The sequence below is a fragment of the Acomys minous genome, assembly GCF_964271855.1.
Source record: "Acomys minous genome assembly, chromosome: 15".
Taxonomy (NCBI): domain Eukaryota; kingdom Metazoa; phylum Chordata; class Mammalia; order Rodentia; family Muridae; genus Acomys; species Acomys minous.
The window spans coordinates 101108120-101128717 of record NC_140497.1 but is presented as its reverse complement, the minus strand read 5'-3'; the positions used below and the strand labels follow the sequence as shown (position 1 = coordinate 101128717).

The following is a 20598-nucleotide window of genomic DNA, read 5'->3' as shown; positions in this document are numbered from 1 at the left end:
TAACTAGACCTTGTGTTTAAAGAAGGAGTTAGTGTAGCTGGTCTTTGCTACGTTGTTGGGTCTTTTCCGACCCTTCATCCCTCACTTTCACCCCCATCACTAGATAGGAGAGAAGTGAGGAGAGAGGAGAGAGGGGAATTGGGAAAATTCCTGAATCTAGTTTCTTTCCTTTTGTTTCTTCTTTGACCACAGCTTCTAACAAAGCACAACCAACCTCCCTAAGCAGCCAGCAACTATCAACCCTGTCTATCAGGGCTCCAGCACTTATATATCCTCTGAAAAGTTCCCAGAATTCCAAAGTCACACAATTGCAGAAACTATCTGCAGCTGGCAAAACCACGCCTCTGCTAGAGCAGGAGGCAAACCACAGCCAGCTGCTGCACAGTCTACAGCAGCCCCACATCCAACTCCTGGGAGTAAAACAAACACATTTTTAATATTTCTCTGATTTTTTTCCTGTTTTTTGTTTTGTTTTGTTTTGTTTTGTTTTTGAGACAAGGTTTATCTGTGTAGCCTTGGCTGTCCTGGACTCACTCTGTAGACCAGGCTGGCTTCAAACTCACAGTGATTCACCTGCCTCTGCCTCCCAAGTGTTGGGATTAAAGGTGTGCGCCACGAACACCTGGCTTTATTTCTGTGTTGTTGTGGGATTTTTTGTTTGTTTTTTGTTTTTTTGTTTTTTTAAAGATTTATTTATTATTATGTATACAGTGTTCTGTCTGCATGTACACCTGCACACCAGAAGACGGCATTAGATCACATTATAGATGATTGGGAACCACCAGGTGGTTGCTGGCAATTGAACTCAGGACCTTTGGAATAACAGGCGGCACTCTTAACCGCTGAGCCATCTCTCCAGCCCCCCCCCCTTTTAAACAAAATTGTTACTACATTTTCCTCCTTGTATTTGAAACTTTTAATTATGCTGGGCGTGGCAGGAAATCATGAACACAGACATCTTCAATGAAAGAAATGGTTTTCTGGTCAGTGGCCAGGGTTTTGGGCCTGGCTCTTTCCCCTGGGGCAGCTTTGCCTTCGACCATCAGCTGAGCAACCCCACCACCTGCCCTGCACTGCATCTCTCTTCTTTCATAGGCCATAATTTTAATTTGTCTTTTTTGAAACCATCACCTACATCCCTGGATGCACAGTGGGTCCCTGGGGAGTCCGTCCAACCCTTCTCAAGGTCATCCCTACTGTCCCTGAGGGCCAAGGACAGAGTAAGGTGTTTACCTGTGGCCCGCGGTCGCGCGTGTATTAAGTCTGCAATGCCTGCTTGACTTCTTCTTCCTGCTTGTTGTTTCCCGCCTGACAAAAGGCAAACAGCTTGTGATTTTTGCTGAGGCCACCAAGGCCATTTCCCAACAGTAAGAAATTACTTGCATATCTCTTTTGGATCTGCACTCAGTTGTGACCTTTGCTGCACTGAATACACACCTACCGATACCTAGGCCTTCTTTCTGTTTGACATGTAGAAAAATGATTCTCCTTAGAGATGCCGAGTCCACATTTTTGTTGCAGATGACTACATTTTCCACAATTAAAGCCCTGGAGATTTTTGAGATCTGAGACTTTTAGCAGCTTGGTCACAGCCTCCTTGCAAATGGCCATACTTCCTTCAAATGGATCACTGGGCGTTTTGATATCGGAGACCTCCAGCTATAGCTTGACCTATGATATTAGCCTGGTACACATTAGAATCGATATTGGCCGTATCCCTTACGCACACGTTCATAGGTGCTGCTCGCACCTCTAATGGCCTCATAACCTTTTTACATTCTGTGTTTGCATTTTCATATGCCAAGGTCTCTCTCAACACCCACCTTGCATCAGCGTCTGATACAGCCTTGTTCACTGCTGAGACTAATCTTGTTTAAAAACAAAAAAAAGTCAGTGAAGGAGCCTTGTGTAATCTTTGCAAATAAGGTGGACTTCCCCCCCGCTCTGCCCCCACCTCCACCCTAGGCTCCTCAGCTTCGTCCCAAGCTCTTAAAGCCACTAAATGGCATTGTCCTATAGTAATGTTACCAAATTAAATCTGTTCTTTTATATCACAGTACTGCCCTTCACTCACCGACTGAGCTGTTACTATATTCACTCCCCTCACTATTTTGCTGTTCAGTATTCACAGGTCCCTCCCTCCACCGTGTCCGCGATCGCAATTGCAGACCTGCTGCTAGTACAGGTGTCACCAAGCCCTTACAGCCCCGGGGAATAATTCTATTTTGAGTAGCCCAGTTATTTAGAATTTGTTTCACGTAAGTCAAGTGCATCCCATATGAAATCACGGCCTCTCTAAATAAAATGCCTCAGAGCTACCATTTCTAGTAGGATGCTGTCCTATCTCACCATGACCTTGTTCCACGCAGCTAGCAGACATACGCTTTATGACTTCTGAGAAAGCTGATGGTGATGAAGCTGATGATGTCGTAACCCTGGGCTGCTCCCCCTGGTAGCACAGTTGGTTCAACATTAACCCCCCCCCCCTTTTTTTAAACAGTCTGTCTCAGTCAGATTGTCCTCCCACTTTTTCGGCTTTTCTCTGACCCGTCCACCAACTGGCACAGTTTCTTTCTCTCTTTCCTTCTGCAGGGTACTCCTGCTCTCTTGCTCAGTCACCAAGACTGATGCCTTTTGGTGTCTTTTTCCAGTGCTCCCGGCTTCCCATGTCCTTAACCTCCTCCCACAGGCTCTCCAGTTGTAGAGCCAACCCTACAACCCTTTCAAAAATGAGAGAGCAGATGACCCATTTTGTTTTCATATTTCAGCTATTTTTTCCCTCAGACCCATCCATTTCCACCTGTAATTTTTTTCCAACTGCTCTGCCAGTTTTCATCCGTTTTTTTTTTTGAAACAGAATATACGAAAAAAAAAAAAAAGATAAAGAAAAAAAACCAGAAATCTCCCCCCTCCCACTCCCAGACAGTAAATCAGGGAATAGCCCACCAGTAACAGCCACAACTAATTTTTTTATTGGCCTCTTGAAAAAAAAATCTATTCTTTTGTCCCCTGCCATTTCCTCTGTGGCTTTTGAAATAAATATTTCCATTTTTTCCCCTTAACTTTTGAGTCCCATATTGGACGCCAAATGTAGCTGGCCCTAGCTACATTGTGGGTTTTTATTTTTCCCACCCTTTAGCCCTACTCCTCACTTTCACCCTCTAATACTAGATAGAAGAGAAGCAAGGATAGAGGGGAGAGAGGAATTGGGAAAACCCTTCAGTCTAGTTTCTTTCTTTTTGCTTTTTCTTTGAGCATGGCCACTAATAAGCCACAGCCAAGCCCCACCTATCCAGGCTCCAGCATTTATATATCCTCTGAAAAGTTCCCAGAATTCCAAATGTCACACAATCGCAGCAATTATCTGCAGCTGGCAAAACCACGCCTCTGCTAGAGCACGAGGAAAACCATAGTCAGCTGCTGCAGATAGTCTACAGCAGCCCCACATCCCTGCCCCTGTGATAAAACAAAAATATGTTCTTCTTCTTTTTTGTTTGTCTGTTTTGTTTTCAAGACAGGGTTTCTCTGTGTAGCCTTGGCTGTCCTAGAACTCTCTCTGTAGACCAGGCTGGCCTCGAACTCAGAAACCTGCCTATTCCTTCCTAGTGTGTGATTAAAGGCACGTGCCTCCACTGACTGGCCATATTCTTATAATATTTCTGAGTTTTAAAGAAACCGAAATCCTAGAGTTGTCACTACAAGTTGTGTATGGAAAACAATCCTCTCACGGTGCGGTGCCTTCTCTGTGGGATGGGTGATCCCGTCCCAGCCTGATGTCCACCCCACACACTGCAGCACAAAGTCACCATAGTGTCTGCAGTGGACGGTGGTGGCGGTGACCAGGGTCACCCAGGGTTCAGCCTTCTCTCCCCTTCTGTGTCTTCTCAGACCATCAGCAATGTGCTGCTCCAATATGCTGACATTGTCTCCAAGGACTTCGCCTCCTACTGCTCGAAGGAGAAGGAGAAAGTGGTGACCTGGGGGCGCCTGCCCCTCCCAATTTTACCCCTTCTGGCCCCACTCAGCTCCCCTTAGGGTCCAGGGCTCCCCTCCTGCCCCAAACTCCACTGAGGGGACATGCATCTTCAGGGCCATGTGTGATTGTGTGTGCGTTGTATTGATCTGTCTGACTGTCCATATGTCTGTCTGACTGTCTGTCTGTCTTTGATTGTATGGGATTTATTGTTGGTGGTGGCTACTTGTTTGCATTTTTGAGGCAAGCTCCCAAAATGGAGCTCAGACTGGCTTTGAGCTACCCATGTAATCCAGATTAGCCTGTCTTACTGTGTAGACCAAAGTGGCCTCCAATTCACTGTGTAGCCCAAACTGGCCTTGAACTTGCTATGTATCACAGGCTCAATACCAGCTAGCTATGTAGCCCCAGCAGCTTCCAATGACTATGTAGCCCAAGCTGGCCTTGCCTTCCTGACCTCCTGTCTCTGACTTCTGACTTCTGAGCTGTGTTCCTCTGTGCACAACTATCTCACTGTTATGATATAGCTGTGTTGAGGGCTGGGTCTCAAGCCTGTTCCTGTCTGTGTGACTGAGCCTGTGAGTCTGGGAGAGTCCTGTGTGTGCACACGAGGGCAAGGACATGCTTCCCTGGGTGTCAGGCCTCAGCATCGCCACCCCAGCGGGTATTCCTGCATGCCTCCCCTGTCCGGCCCAAGGGACCCTCTGCCCGGCTCAGGCATGTCCAGGGCTATTGCCTGCCCCTCCCCCATTCGCTAGGGGAACCCTAGATCCCTGATCCCCAGGAGCTGGTGGGGAGTCACCAGCCCGACCCTTGCTCTTTGCAGCCCTGCATCCTCATGAACAACACACAGCAGCTCCGGGTGCAGCTGGAGAAGATGTTTGAGGCGATGGGCGGGAAGGAGGTGAGTGCCAGGTGCCCCCCCTACACCGCGGAAAGGAGGTGAGTGCCAGGTGCCCCCCCTACACCGCGGAAAGGAGGTGAGTGCCAGGGGGGCGCGGCTGCCTGTGCCTCAGGTGCCTCCTCAGCCCCATAGACACTTTCCTGGGGACAGGTGTTAATGGCCTTTCTCCCTCAGCTGGATGCCGAGGCCAGTGGCACCCTGAAGGAGCTGCAGGTGAAACTCAACAACGTCCTGGATGAGCTCAGCCATGTGTTTGCCACCAGGTGGGGGCCATCTCTGGGCGGGACAGACGAGCAGGGGTGACTCTGAGCCTGGGGCATCTCATGCTAGGCTCACACCAAGGCGGGGGGGGGGGGGGGGGGAGGAGGGGGGAGGCAGGCGGGAGGTGGGGGGGGGTTAAGTTAGGTGACTTGGGAGCCCAGACACAGCTGCCCCAGGCCTGGAGCCGGTGAGTGCCTTTCCACTCTGTGCCTCAGTGGGCAGATGTGATGATGCCAGCAGTCCAGTATAGGAATTCTGGCGCTGAAATGTTCACCTAGGGAGTCTTAGGAGAAAGTGTCTGCCACCTTGGCTCAGTCCGTGCCATCGCTCCTGGTGCTGAGGACGCAGGCCACGGAGCCTGGGTTGAGGTGCCCAGGTTGAGCGCCTTTCCCTTTGGTGCCCGGGTCAAGCGCCTTTCCCTGTGGTGCCTGGGTTGAGGTGCCCGGGTTGAGGTCCCAGGTTGAGCGCCTTCCCCTGTGCCGGCAGCTTCCAGCCGCACATCGAGGAGTGTGTGAAGCAGATGGGTGACATCCTGAGCCAGGTGAAGGGCACAGGCAATGTGCCTGCCAGCGCCTGCAGTAGCGTGGCCCAGGATGCAGACAACGTGCTGCAGCCCATAATGGACCTGCTGGACAGCAAGTGAGGGTGGAGAGATGGGGGAGGGCATGGGGGAGGGGCAGGGGGAGGAGAAGAAGGCCAGGCGGGTGTGGCGGTTGCTGTTCCTGTGGGTGGAAGGTGGCACAATAGACTGATGGCATGAGGGTGAGACCGGCTGTGTCACAAAATACTCACAAGGGAGGATGGAGGGCGATGCTTAACATATGGCGGGCAGGTCCTTGGAAGGCAGGTGGGTGGTATAGATGACTGGATGGACAGATGGATGGATGGATGGATGGATGGACAGATGGACAGGTGGAGAAATAGGTGGATGGACAGATGGGTGGATGGATGGATGGGTAGGTGGATAGATGGGTGGATGGGTAGATGGATGGGCGGATGGACAGAAGGACAGCTGTAGAAATGGGTGGATGGACAGATGGGTGGATGATGGATGGGTAGGTGGATAGATGGGTGAACTAGTAGATGGATGGGCAGATGGACAGAAGGACAGCTGTAGAAATGGGTGGATGAGTGGGTAGATGGGTGAATGGATGGACAGATGGGGATGGATGGATGGACAGATGGACAGGTGGAGAAATGGGTAGGTGGAGGGATGGATGGATGGGTGGGTGGGTGGATGGGTGAATGGATGGACAGATGGATGGGTAAGTGGATGGATGGGTTGGATGGGTGAGTGGACAAATGGACAGATGGATGGTGGGTAGGTGATTGGACGGTGCATTGATAACTGGGTGGGTTTGGGGATAATGCTGGTGAATTTGGGGCTGTGATTGGTAGGTGAGAGATCAGCTGGGAAATGCTCGCTGCAGATTGTCCCCTTCTGTCAACTCACTCACGTCACATCCGGGATGTCAGCCTTTTACTCTCCTCATCTGCCCTCTTGCCCATCCTGTCTGGGTCCTTGGCTATGACCCCCTCAGCCCCTTGGGTACTCTGGTCTCCAGACCTCTCATCTGACCTGACTGCCCAGTGTTCTTCCATATTGAATATTTTGGTGTGTGGCTGCCTCAGCTTCCCCACGCTCACCGTGAGGACCAGGTGTTTTGTCTGCCTTCCTTGCACACTCCATGCGTGGTCACCATGCCGGGCCAAAGCTGTGCGGGGAGGGAAGGGGCCTGGGTGGCCCCCTCACTGACCTTGGCCTTACCCCCAGCCTCACCCTGTTCGCCAAGATCTGTGAAAAGACGGTTCTGAAGCGAGTGCTGAAGGAGCTGTGGAAGCTGGTGATGAACACCATGGAAAAGACCATTGTTCTGCCGCCGCTGACTGACCAAACGGTGAGGCCTGTGTCCTGGCCAAGCGGCCATCGCTGTGAGGGAAGCGCAGGTGCCGCCAAGAGAGGGGGTCAGGACCATGGCACTGGGGTTCGAGGAGGTCACGCAGGTGTATCCGAAGGACAACTGGAAAGCCAGAGAGGGCATCAAAGCCCATAGCCATCTCAAGCCAGATTTCCAGTCAGGGAGCTTGGGGGCATGTGAGAAGGAGAACCCACCATGGCTGCCAGGGAAACTTGAGACACTGATGATACAGGCCAAGGGCCCAGGGCTGGTGCTGGCTGCCTCTGGGTGGGCGCCCAGGTGACGGAGGGTGGAGAGGCCTCATCTGGGTGCCTGTGGCTGGGAGCTAAAGACTGATCCTCTGGGCAGGGCCAGGGCTGGGATGTCATTGCCTCAGTGTCCACCCAGGGCCACTCACAGTGACTTGTTCCCTTTCCCCACCCTGCCCCCATTCCGGCTGGCAGATGATTGTAAGTAGAGACCCCTTTGTCCGTCTGTCTGTCCGTCGTCGTCGTCCGTTCGATGTGTGTCTGGACTGGGGCCGCCCCCACCCTCCCAGTGCCCCCCTCCTCCCCTCCTCCTGACTTTGTATCTGTGTGCTGGTGGGTGGGGCATTGAGATGGGTGGGGCTTGGAGGCCACACCCCCAGCCTCAGAAGCAGGGCCTACATCCACACTGTCAGCCTACTCATGTCCTGTCTCTTGAATGGAAGCTGCTCAGTCTCAGAGGTGGAAGGAGGCAAGGGTGGGGGTAGGGGGTCGGCTTTCCTCTCCCATGCAGCTGTGCTGTGTGCTCAGTGCGTCCCCATGAGTCCCCTAGTGCCACACGCACACGCCAGCATGCTGGGAAGCTCAGCTGTCAGGCAGCCTGGGTGTCACCAATTAGCCCACACTTGGGAGAATCATTTCACCTCCCACCCTCAGTTTCCCAAAATGGAAAAGAAATGGGGTTCCCCACCAGCATTCTCTGAGCTGCCACCGTGAAAGTGGACATCGAATGCTCACCAGCCACCTGCAGACCCCTCAGTAAAACCGTCCCCCACAACCCGCTGTGGGTCAGGAGAGGCCACGGTGACGCTTTACTTTGTCCTAAGCTCACTTGCCCAGAGAGCACATCCTGGGTCTCTGTAGGCACCTGGTGGCATCGTGCCCAGTGCCCAGGTCCTAGTTGTAGGCAGAGCATAAAGGAACACGTGCCGCTGACGGCTTTCCAACGGCCAGTGTCTGTCACAGCGCACTTAGGACCGCCTGCTGAGGGAGGTCTCAATGCAGCCAATCTGATGAGGAAGCCGGGGCTGGGAGGAGGCTCCTGGTTCAGGCTCGGGTTCACATCAGTGTCAGTGTGGAGTGGGGGTGCTTCTGCTAACCTGGGATCCAGTGGGTGTCTTTGTTCACCAAATGTAAATGGCTTATATTTTGGCAGTGGCTTTTACCTTGGGCTTTCTCTGGCTCTGGTTCTCTTTTCTCCTCCTCTTTCTCCCCCCTCCCCTGCCTTCATCTCCCTCCTCCTTCCCCCCCTCCTCCGCTTCCTCCTGTCTTTCCCTCCTCTTCCCTGCTTCTCCACACGCCGCCCACCCCCACCCCATGGCTGTCTCTCCTCTTCCTTCCTCCCCATCCTCCCTCCCCCCATGCCCCCTCCCCCCTGCCCCCTCTCCCCATGCCCCTCCTCCCCTCCCCTCCTCCCCATGTCCCCTCTCCCCATGCCCCTCCTCCCCTCCCCTCCTCCCTTTTCTCTCCTTCTGGATCATACACCTCCCCCCAGCCCCCATAAGAGGGAGCCCCTACAGTTCCCCAGCATCCCCCAATCCCCAGACAATGCAGCCCCCTCCCCTCCCTCTATGTGGGGCTGTGACACTCCTGGGTCCTGACCTCGCTGTGACATTGTCTCTGCAGGGTACCCTCTTGAGAAAACATGGCAAGGGACTAGAAAAGGTAATGAGGACCGCGGCTTGCGGGGTCCCGGGAGTCCGGGCGTGAGTGTTCCTACGGTTCCTGCTTGGGTAGGAAGGTCAGCCAGGGCCACAGGGGGAGCTGGGTAGGAAGGTCAGCCGGGGCCACAGGGGGAGCTGGGTAGGAAGGCCAGCCAGGGCCACAGGGGGAGCTGGGTAGGAAGGCCAGCCGGGGCCACAGGGGGAGCTGGGTAGGAAGGCCAGCCGGGGCCACAGGGGGAGCTGGGTAGGAAGGTCAGCCGGGGCCACAGGGGGAGCTGGGTAGGAAGGCCAGCCGGGGCCACAGGGGGAGCTGGGTAGGAAGGTCAGCCAGGGCCACAGGGGGAGCTGGGTAGGAAGGTCAGCCAGGGCCACAGGGGGAGCTGGGTAGGAAGGCCAGCCGGGGCCACAGGGGGAGCTGGGTAGGAAGGTCAGCCGGGGCCACAGGGGGAGCTGGGTAGGAAGGTCAGCCGGGGCCACAGGGGGAGCTGGGTAGGAAGGTCAGCCCAGGCCACAGGGGGAGATGGCTCTTGATCTGGTTGCAAGGACCCTGAAGCTAGAACTCAGATCCCTCTCCTGAGTCCAGGGAGTGTGGGCACAGCCCTTTCTCGGCTGCTGTCAGTGGCCTCCTCTGAGGGCCTCACTCTGGACGGCCCTGCACTGAGGCATGGGTTTTTGTTGCATTAATGAATGTTTATTGAAAGGAGCTGCGGCTGTGACTGAATGTGGGCGGTTGCTTGATTGTGCACTTGTGTGAGAATACATTGGATCTCTCTGTGCCCTAAATGGGTCTCAGTGTTACGACTGGAGCGTAGGGCATTCCCACACCCCAGCCAGCCTTCCAGGGGGTGCTGGGCATCCAGGCGAGGCCAAGGCTGTGTGAGTCTTCACGTGAACATGCAAAGCATACTGTGGGTTCTGGCCTGTGGGGCTCCCGTGTATGTGATTTCATCATATGTGATGATTTTGAGTGTCTGCAGGATTCATCTGCAGGTATAGAGTGTGTCTCTATGTGTGCATGCATGTGCTTGCCTGTGTGTGTATGTATGTATGTGTGTGTGAGAGAGAGAGAGCATGTGTGTGCATGTGTGAATGTGTGAGCGTGTGTGCATGTGTGAGCGTGTGTGCATGCATGTGCTTGCCTGTGTGTGTGTGTGTGAACGTGTGTGCAGGTGTGCATATGTGTGTGTCTGTGCTCGTGCATATATATATGTGTGTGTGTGTGTATGCATGTGTGAGTGTCATGTGTGCGTGTCTACACTGAAGGCTTGGAGCTTGCAGGGCTAATGAGGACATTTTCTATGGCCTGCCCTCCCTGACACTGGCTTGGGGCGCATTGGCGCAGAGACCTGGAGCCCTCTCTCTCCTTGGCTTCTCACCAACCCCCACAAGGCCCTGTAGCCAGGTTTGCAGCTTTCTGGGGGCCCCAGCATGTGCTGTAGTGGAAGAGTCTACACTCAGAGACAAGGGCCTCAGCTGGGGGAAGTTAGTACCCGTTTCAGTAACTGGGGTGGGGGGGAGATCACGCTGCGATTCCAGGGCTCAGGGAAGTCCCACTGAGTACCCCCCCCTCAGCGCCCACCAGAACTCTGACCTCTGACCTCCGCCTGGTTCTCTCCACAGGGCAGGGTGAAACTGCCGAGCCACTCAGACGTAAGCCCGGCCTCTCACTGTCTGTCTGGCTCCCACCCCACCCCCTTCCTCCCTGCCCCTTCCACTCTGTGCTCCGTGCGTGCGTCGGGGGCGTCCTGTGGCCCTGTCTGTTATTTCTTCTTCCTCTGTCTGTCTGGCTTGCTTGTTGGTGGGTAGGGAAGGGAGGTGTGGCCGGTCTTAGGAGGGGCCCCTGCTCCTCACAGGAGCCCAGGCGGGTGCAACAGGGGAAACAGGCCCAGGCAACTGGGCTCCGCTAACTCCGGCACTCGCAACCTCTGGGAGCCCTGAGACTATGGGGCTGAGGGGGTGTGTGTGGCACAGCTGAAGAGAGTCTGCTGAGCACTTGCAGGACCATGTGAGGTCCGGGTTTCCATTCCCAGCAGGACAGACTAACATAGCAATAGTGACAGCCAGGGGTTGCAAAGACAGTAACAGTTTCCAAACATCTGCCTGTAAACAGTCCAGCCAGAACCCACTGGGGCCATCTTGGCTGGTGGGGCCAGCCCTTCCACAAGCTGCTAATAGCATGGAGAGGTCAAGCCCAGAGAGGGCAAGGCACCTGCCTGAGGCCGCCCAGCTCAGCCGTGGCTTTCAGGCTGGGACCCAGTCTGCCCCGCGTTGCCTGTGATGAGACCAAACTGCAAACAAGTCAGCAGAGACCATCAAATTCCTTCAAGGCTGCAGGGCAGCTGGGATCCTGGCTAAAGGGGAACAGGCTGAGAGGGGCTAACTCACCTGTCGGGGCTGCAGTTGGCATCTGGTGGGCGAGAGGGGGAGTATATGCAGATGCCAGTGTGTGAGGAGTCTTCCTGATGCCCAGAGGGGTGACCAGGGGAAAGGAAATTCCCCAAGGCTGGGCCCCTATAAGCCCAGCCTGGCCCATGGCGCATGGTCACTAACAAGCTCATTTGTGTCCTCCCCTCTCCTCACCACCCACGGGTGGGCTGCCAGCTGGTGCGTTTCCCTTGTCTTCCATTTTTCGGGGGCAGGTGGACGTGAGAGGTGGCCAGTGTCCTTATATAACCGGGCATCTCCAGAGACAAGGTGCCCCTTGATCTCACTGGGGCTCCCCACCCCTCTGTCCATGGGACTCAGGCACCGTGGACAGGAACCAAGGCGGCTGACAGGCCTGGATCGCTCAGGATGGGGGAAGCATTTAGAAGGCGCACACCCTCACCCCGCCGCCTTCCACTTTCCCACAGGGGACACAGATGATCTTCAATGCTGCGAAGGAGCTGGGCCAGCTGTCCAAACTTAAGGTGAGGGGCCAGAGGATCTCAAGGTGAGGGACAGATCAAGAGCCAAGATCCCTGTTCCCGGACCCGACCGCCACCTAAAACTGTCTTGAGTATGTTGGAAAGAGGCGTTGATCTTCCACTGGATCGAGGATACAGATGGTTTGATTCTCAACACGGAAAGTAAAGGCCCAGAAATGCCAAAGCCCACTTGCTCTTTCTGCCGTCCCCACAGGATCACATGGTGCGAGAGGAAGCCAAGAGCTTGACGCCGAAGCAGTGCGCCGTGGTGGAACTGGCCCTGGACACCATCAAGGTAAGGGAGGGGCCACAGAGGGCTTTAAAAGAGGGACGAGGAATGCATAAGAGTTTACAGTGTTAGCCGGGTGTGGTGGCGCACACCTGTAATCCCAGCACTCGGGAGGCAGAGGCAGGTGGATCACTGTGAGTTCGAGGCCAGCCTGGTCTACAAATTGAGTCCAGGACAGCCAAGACTACACAGAAAAACCCTGTCTCGAAAAAAAAAAAGAGTTTACAATGTATAGTATGCGGATAGTGGTCAGGGAGAGCCTTTCCCTGAGCGCAGTCAGTACTAAGGTCCTGGGGCAGCTGTGGCCTGGGGAGGCTGGGGAGGGTGAGAGGCGAGCACGTTAGCGGAGGTGCTGGGAGCCATCAGCAACCTCACCCTGTCCACCCGCAGCAATACTTCCACGCGGGGGGCGTGGGCCTCAAGAAGACCTTTTTGGAGAAGAGCCCTGACCTCCAGTCCCTGCGCTATGCCCTGTCGCTCTACACGCAGGCCACCGACCTGCTCATCAAAACTTTCGTGCAGACTCAGTCCGCGCAGGGTAAGGGCTCACAGCTGCGGGCTCCGCCCCTGAGTGATTGACAGAGCACAGTGGGGGCGGAGCACCCGACATCGAAGCGCCAAAGGCGATTCTCTCTGGGCAAAGAAACACCGTGGAGTGATTGACAGCTATGGGAGGGGACAGGAATTGATACCTTCTAGGGCAACATCTAGTGATTGTCATCAAGGGGCGGGACCTGGTTGGCACCCTGGGGCGGGACCTCGGGGTACCTTTAGAATAAGGGATGATTGACAGTTCCAGGTGAAATCTGATGTCAGGAATCCAAGGCGCGGTGGCCTCCTTAGGGGCGGGGCCTCTGAACTGTGCCCGAGATGTAGAATGATTGACAGGTCTAAGAGGCCGGAGGACCTGGACCTGGGAGGTGTGGGGACCTGGGAGGTGCTGGGCCTCAGATCCCCCCACCTCTCTCTCTCTGTCTGTGTGTTGCTTCTGTCCCCGTCCCTCTGAGCTCTCATGCAGCAGCTGGGGCCACATGACAGGGCTCCAAGGTCCTAGCACCTCTCCCTGGGCAAAAGTTGGTGGCCTCAGGCTTTGTCCTCGTGCTGGGAAGGGGAAAGTTGTCATCTACCCACCCTCAGGCACAGCGGGTGGAGCCTAACCTCAGTTTCCCCTCCTGTTCTTGTTGCTTTTGGTGTCCCTGGTGTTCCCGGAGTGGGAGGCTGTCTGTCTGTCCGTCCGTCTGCACTGACGTTTCTTTCTTTCTCTCTCCCCGTCTCTCTCTCTCTCTCTCTCTCTCTCTCTCTCTCTCTCATATTCTCTCTCGTTCTCCCTGTCACTCGCTGTCCCCTTTCTGCGCCTCCCCCGCCCCCGCCACGCACACCCCTTCCTCCTCTCCTCCCTCCCCGTCCACCCTGGTCAGTCCACGGTGGAAAGGGGACTAGGTTTACCCTTAGTGAAGACGTTTGTCCTGAGATGGGTATGTGCCTGCGCCGCCCGCCACCCGCACGCGGTGCCCGGTGCCTGCGCCCTCCCCCCTGCCCGGCTAGTAAGACCCCGGCCTCCCCGCACCCGCCGGGCGCTGCGTCCCCGCACACGGGGAAGGGCGGCTTGCTGGCTCCACCTGGGGTAGCAGGCTGGGCCGGCAGCTCCAATTCCCAGCAAAGCACAAAAACCTAAGGGATAAAGTGTGCTCAGATCCTGAGTCAGCCTTTCTGCAGTCAGCCTCCCCCCTCCCCCACTGTTCTGTCACCTAGAAAACTAGGACAGTCTAGACCGACATTTCCAGGCACAGGCTTGTGGTCCCTGTCCGTGGGAGGCTGAGGCAGGAGGACCACGTGTTCCTGCTAGCCTTGGCCAAACACCCAACCCAGCTTTCCCGTGGGCAACTGAGGTTTCCTGTGCCTTCCTCCTTCCCCTGTCAGGAGCCCCCGTCATGGGGGGAGGGTAGTGTGTGTGACAGCCCCTTCCTGGTGGAGCCAGCAAACCTGGGGCGGGGCCAGCACTGCCCCCTTCTCCCTTCTTACTAGCCTGGGCCTTGGTCCGACCTCTTATATAACCCATTGCGTCTAACCTCCCAGCACCCCACCTCTGGCCCGGACTGAGCTTGCTGAAGCATTGGCCTGGGGGGGGAGGGGGCTGAGCATGTGACTGGGGAGGTATCTGAGATGATCTGGGTGGCCGCCTGGGGTGGACAGTGCTGGGGCTATGTGACCCCCTTCAGGGGCGGCTGGAGGAGCCTCCTGGCCCCTCTGTCCCCTGACCGTCCAGCACAGGTAACCTGGACGGACTTTTGACTGGCCCGATGCCCTTCCTTCCACACTCTCCTTGCCATGCCCTGCATGGGGTGTCCCAGGAGTAGGGAGGTGCCTGGGGATGGGGGCAGTCGGGTGGGGTGCTGGCGGTCACAGGTCCACAGGCCCCGCGGACATGCTTTGAGCCACAGGTATGGGTGGTTGGAGCAGCAGTTTTTAAGTTAGCCCCTCATGGGGCCCCATCACGACCAGCGTGACACGCAAGGGTGATTGGTCAATTGGTCTCCTTGGAGACCTTTGTGGCCAATTTACAAAGTCCGGAAGTGAGTTTTTATTAGCCTAGCCTGTCAGAGTTTGATGCGCTTCCCAGTGGGAATTGAAGTTTGCCTGAAGATTCAGGAGAGGGGCTACAGAACCTGACTCTTGGCGTCAGAGGGGCGGGGCAGTCCCGGAGAGTTCCGAGTGCTGGGAGGAGCCTGCGGGCGGGCGCAGCCCTGCGAGGGGCCGGAAGGACGCGCTTGCAGAGCGAGATGGGACCCACTGGAGGCTCTTGAGCTGGGGCCTGCTAGACCGTTTCTGAGAGGGAGGAGAGACAGATCAGGGTAAAGCGCCCCGCAACAGTCCATGTCGCGCGGCGGGAGCTGGACCAGGTCCAGGCATAGCCACACCGTTAGACTCCCCATGAGCTCTGAAGGCAGCGCAGTCAGTTTTCTGTGTCCCAGCGCGCAGGGCCAGGCATTTGGGTGGGCACACAGAGAAGCAGAGAGGGAGAAAAGTGACTCGTCGAAGCAGGCTCAGCAGGCCAGGAGAAGCGGGGGAAGAACAGGGCAGGTGCTCTGGGCTCAGGTTAAGAGACCTCTGTCAACTCACACGGCGAGGCTCGGAACTCCACAACCTAGGGCTCTTGGCTTGTTGGTGGCACCTGCCACTCAGTGCCTCGGTGACCTGGTGCCGCCAGCACGCGGTGGGGGAGGTGACTGACGTCACTCCTGGTGGGAGGGGCAAGAACACAGCTCATATCCCGCATCTTCCCCTGTCCCGCCCAGGCTCGGGTGTGGAAGACCCTGTAGGTGAAGTATCTGTTCACGTGGAGCTACTCACACATCCGGGAACTGGGGAACAGAAGGTCACAGTGAAGGGTGAGTGGCCCGAGGAGGGAGGGAACCAAATTCAGACTCATTGAAGCCAAGGGGGCAGGGAGTTGTTTTTCCTCTGATAGTGGTTTAGAAAATGGAGAGATCCTGAGGCAAAGCCTCTTCAGGCATGGCTGCACCCAGGAGTTCCAACGGGATCCCAGGACTTAGTCCCTTTTCCCAGTCTCGCAGCGTGGATTCCTTCCTGTCAAATATCGTTCTGTCACGCGGGGACCTAACTGGATTTCCCCACTACTCCCCAACAGTGGTGGCCGCCAATGACCTAAAGTGGCAGACTTCTGGCATCTTCCGGCCGTTCATCGAGGTCAACATCGTTGGACCTCAGCTCAGTGACAAGAAACGCAAGTTCGCCACCAAATCAAAAAACAACAGCTGGGCGCCCAAGTACAATGAGAGCTTCCAGTTGTGAGTCGGGTGCTCCTAGAATGGGGGTGGGGCGCCCTCGAGGGGACATTGGGGCCAGCGGGTGACAGGGATGGAGGGCGCAGAGTGGGACTTAGAGGTTACGGTCCCCTTCTGAGACAGGCAGGTAGGTCCTTGGAGAGGCGATGAGCTTGGGGTTGAGGTGGGATGGATGGGGGGCGGGGTGGCGGGGGTGGAGAGTGGACAAGAGGGTCCTGGGCGCCTGAGATAGGTCACAAGGATCAGGGACTGAGAACAGCCAGCCTGTTCCTGCCGATGGTTTTGTCATTTAGCTTAGTCGGTTCTGAGTGTGGTGAAGGGTGGGATGGCCGCCACACCGGCAGAAGTGGGTACTGGGGAGGTGAGAGTGTAGTCGCGCGGAGGGCGGGGGTGAGGGAGGCGGGAAGTGGGCCACAGGAGGCCAGCAGGTGGGGCCCAGAGGACAGAGGGAAAGGCTGCTGCAGGACCAGGAAAGGGGCATGGTCAGGAAGGCGGGGAGAGAAAGCAAGAGAGGGTGAGTGTGGCCCGCCAGGGCCTGAGCAGGCGGGAGGTGTGGCCGGGGCCCCTGTGGAGCACCCCTGGGCCGTAGGGTCCCTCAGTCGCCCGCCCCACGGGCAGATCCAGCCGTGGTTTCCCTGGTGGGCCTGGCCTAGTTGGCGGGCTTTGAGTGGGAGTGGCCCGGCGCGGGTGGAAGGGGCTCACAGCGGGCACTAACTGCTGCCGTGCGTGGCAGTGCGCTGTGAGTGGCTCGCTGGGGTCTCCCGTGGGCGTGGCGGCGGGGGCCGGGCTCACGGTTGGCTCTGCTGAGCCGGTCCTTTTCCCACAGCTCCCTGAGCGCGGACGCGGGCCCCGAGTGCTACGAGCTGCAGGTGTGCGTCAAGGACTACTGCTTTGCACGCGAGGACCGTACGGTGGGGCTGGCGGTGCTGCAGCTGCGGGAGCTGGCCCAGCGCGGGAGCGCCGCGTGCTGGCTGCCGCTTGGCCGCCGCATCCACATGGACGACACGGGGCTCACGGTGCTGCGCATCCTGTCGCAGCGCAGCAACGACGAGGTGGCCAAAGAGTTTGTCAAGCTCAAGTCGGACACGCGGTCGGCCGAGGAGGGCGGTGCCGCTCCTGCTCCCTAGCGTGCGTGGGAGCGGGGCGGGACCTAGGAGCGGCTGAGGCCCCCGCCCTCTGTATCCCCGCCCTCTCCAGAGGCCACGCCCCTCCACCTCAGTGGCCTTGGCTGGGGAGGCCTTGCCTCCTGGCCCTGGAAAAGCCATAGAGGGTCCGGTTCCCAGGGCCTGGGTTGGGCAGGGCTGCCTGGGAGGCGAGGACGCAGCCTGTGGTGTCTGCAAAAACCAGTGCGGGATGGGCTCTTAAAAGCACATGCGCCCTTGGCGCAACAGGGCTGAGGGTGTCCTTCCCCGCGGACCCTGCCCTCAGCGGAGCACCCACTGGCAGCTGGCGACCCCCATGCTCGTGCCACACACGGTGGGCTGAGCCCTGACAGATGGCCCAGCCCACATCGCTGCTAAATACCCTTCTCCCCAATTCTTCCCCGAGGGACCCCAGGCCAGGGCCCCACTGAAGCCTCAGGCTGCCCTGTCCTTGCCTGTCCTCCTGGAACATTGGTCCGAACCTGCCTAGAACCTACCGTCATGTCAAAGAAGGGATTTAGGGTTTCCCCAGAGCCAGGCGACCCCACCCCTGCTGTCCTTTCTCCAAACCCAGGCAGGAAAGGACCGAAAGGGACGAGCGACTAGGGAGGAGAGAGCGAGCGAGAATATGGATGTACACTTCGAGTGTCCTGTGCTTGTGGTGACAGACGGGTGACTCTTCTAATTGGCTTGGAATCGAAGCATGTCCCTTGAATTCAATCACGCGCAACGACGGGGTAGAATGCAGAGGCTCACCGAGAATCCGGGCTCCACTCAGGTCCAGGGGAGCTTAGAGACTGCATTCCATACCTTGAGGGAGAGTGCCCCACCGTGCTGGAGCTCAGGAGGGTGTGGCTTACACTTTAGGGCATCAAATATGGCTACAGGGGCGGTGGTCTGGCCAGAGACCAACCATAGGAAGTTTCTAGATTGCTGGCAAGAATGTGAATGGGGGTTTGTGTGAGCCACGCTGGTTCTGGCGATGTCTGTGTGTGGGGGCGCTGTCTGGCCCCAGGCTATTGAGGGAACTACAGGGAGTGTTTGTGGAGTGGATTGTTCTGATTTCCAGGCTAGGACTGTTTGAAATTTCCTCTTTTATTTACCCGCTTACTTCAACACCCATCACAAAAATCTCCTGTACAAAGGCATTTCTCAAGGACTTCCCCGTTAGCCTTTCCTTTCTCTGATTTGGCCCTGAGAGCATGAGCCTGGAGCCTGGGCCGCCTCTGTTTCTCCTAAACCGCAGCCTGACAAGCTTCCCCAGGTCACAGGAACTGAAGGAAGGTCGCGCTGACCTGAATATTATGTGTTGAGAGTGGTTGAGGGGTCTGCATGTGACCCCACATTCACAGCATGTTTGTCATTACAATCTCAACCCCCCCGCGCGAGCCCCCGCCCCACAGGTCACCATTTCTGCCGTGGGAGGTGTCCAAGCTGAGCCCCAGGACACAATGGAGGGACATAGCAGAGGGATTGGGCTCTGCTCTCAGGGCAGCCCGGACATAGCAGTGTCCCGTCCTGAGGTCCAGCCCTGGTGGACCTGGGCTGCGGGCCACTGCTGGGGCTTGATGCGCCCCAGTGGCTGCAGCTCCAGACTCCATAGGGGTGGTTGGAGAAGGGCTCGCCTGGCCTGCAGCAGGCTGGAGAGAGCCACCGCCTCATCCACAGGAGACATAGGGCTAAGGGCCGCAGATGCCAGGGGGCGAGGAAGGCTACAGTGTGAGCCATAGAGGGAAACAGGGAAGAGCAGGTAGAGGGGTCTCGGATCCAGGCTCATCTATATCCTCTTAGAATTGCCCCGTGAGGGGGCTGGGGCGTGGCTCAGCACCGGCCAATCATGCACTGTTCTGGGTTCCTTCGCTAACAGCGGCAAATTAAAAAGACGCTGCCGTCAGCTCACCTTGTCTGGACGAGTCAGCCCTGGAAGGAGCGACCTTTGCACCTCAGTCCCTCTCGGGCCCCAGGGCTGTCGCCTCACCTGCCCCCATCAGACATGCAAAAAATCAACTCCTGGGGACTTCCCTCAGCCTGGACCGTAGACCCATCAGGTCCCAAGGGCGGCCCTACTGGGGGTGGGGCAAGGGGCGGGGCTGCTATGGCCCCGCCCGCCCCTGAGCATCTTTCAGGACCAAAGCTGGCTCTGCAGACCCCTCCTTCTCTTTGCCTTTTGTTGTTTTAAAGAGCGTATCGTTTGGCTGAGCTGCTGGGTCCAACCCCTCTCAGCCACAGATGCTTTGGTGGTGCAGGTGAGGGTCCCCTGCGGCCCAGAAAGTTCCTAACCCCCAACCCTGCCAAGCAGCCCAGGGAACCCCTCCACTCGCCTTTCTTAGCATGTGACTGCAAATGTAGAATCCAAGCGTTGCTATTTGTTTTTGTTTTTCTTTCCTTTTTTTTTTCTTGAGGGTTTTTTTAGGCTCACCCTGTTAGTCCAGCATCTTCCAAGATGCCCTCATTTCTCAATCGACACGTGACTTGGGACACATGTTCAAAATACCCGGGGAGTATTCATGAGTGCATGGCGTTGAGATGTTTTGCACTATTCTGAATTTTTGGTCTCTGTAAAAAATATTTTATTAACATTAAAAAAGAAAAAAAGAGAAGGAAAAGCACAGAGGCTTGGGTGCCGCCTGAGTTCTTGTGTTCCTTTTGAAAAAACCTCAGCTAGGGTCGGGCAAGAAGGCCAGGTAGGCAAGGGTGCTTGCTGCCAAGCCGAAGGCTGAGTTTGACCTGGGGGCCCACGTGGTGCTATGAGGACTCCCAGAAATTGTTCTTCCACCCCTCGCATGTGCCACTCCCACGCACCCACGAAGTTTAAAACTACAGCGAGGGAGGGGGGTAGACATGTGCAGACCAGGCTGCCTCTGAACCGAACAGGGTTTTCTTGTCCCAGAACAGCAGAACATCCCGCCCGGACGGCAAGCACAGCAGCGGGCAGCCCAGGCCTGCTGGGAGGGGCGGGGCCTACTGTTGGACGCCTGCCTTGAGTACAGGAAGCCCCGAGCTCTGTCCCCAACACCCTGTGAGCCAGGCATGGCTGAGCATGCTTGTCATCACAACCCCTGGCAGGTAAAGGCAGGGGCATCTGAGATTCGAGGTCATTTTTGGTACAGTTGGGGGACAGCCTACATGAGAGCCTGCCTACAGCAATAGGACCCCGGGAAAGCGGTCTGCACGTTCTAAGCAGGCCCTCTGCCACGTGAGAGAAGACCAGCGAACCACGGTGTTGGAGCGACAGTGCCGTCCCCGGGGCGCACTTTTCCAGCAGTGTGGTGGAGCCTGGCCTGAGGCTGTGGATAGCTCACGTGTTGGCTTATAAAAAGCAGGGCGCACTCCCCCGCTGGAGCCCTGTGATCCTGGGAACTGGTGTGAATTTGTCCCAGAAAGCCGCCTCATTCCAGCTGCCAGCGCCACACAGCTGACACCATCCGGATGGTCCGTGTCTCTTGGCCACTTTGATTGATGCCTGACACTGAGGACCATCCCGCTGTG

General features: G+C 56.7%; 1 protein-coding gene across 8 annotated transcripts in view; it reads left to right on the top strand.

Moving 5' to 3' along the window:
- The window catches only part of UNC13A (unc-13 homolog A), a 49485-nt gene extending 29765 nt beyond the window's left edge, over nt 1–19720 (top strand). For 2 of the 8 annotated variants that reach the window (XM_084759095.1, XM_084759096.1), the window contains 11 exons: nt 3889–3972; nt 4800–4877; nt 5052–5140; nt 5625–5777; nt 6913–7036; nt 11819–11875; nt 12087–12167; nt 12552–12699; nt 15458–15550; nt 15811–15970; nt 16794–19720. In XM_084759095.1, coding sequence (XP_084615221.1) covers nt 3889–3972; nt 4800–4877; nt 5052–5140; nt 5625–5777; nt 6913–7036; nt 11819–11875; nt 12087–12167; nt 12552–12699; nt 15458–15550; nt 15811–15970; nt 16794–17094 — 1368 coding nt within the window. In that variant the 3' untranslated portion in view covers nt 17095–19720. Of the gene's footprint in view, nt 1–3888; nt 3973–4799; nt 4878–5051; nt 5141–5624; nt 5778–6912; nt 7037–7500; nt 8343–8928; nt 8968–10586; nt 10617–11818; nt 11876–12086; nt 12168–12551; nt 12700–13579; nt 13637–15457; nt 15551–15810; nt 15971–16793 lie in introns of those variants that run through there. The other 6 variants (XM_084759091.1, XM_084759090.1, XM_084759093.1 and 3 more) reach the window with 6 other exon arrangements.
- The last annotated feature ends 878 nt before the right edge of the window (nt 19721–20598 follow it).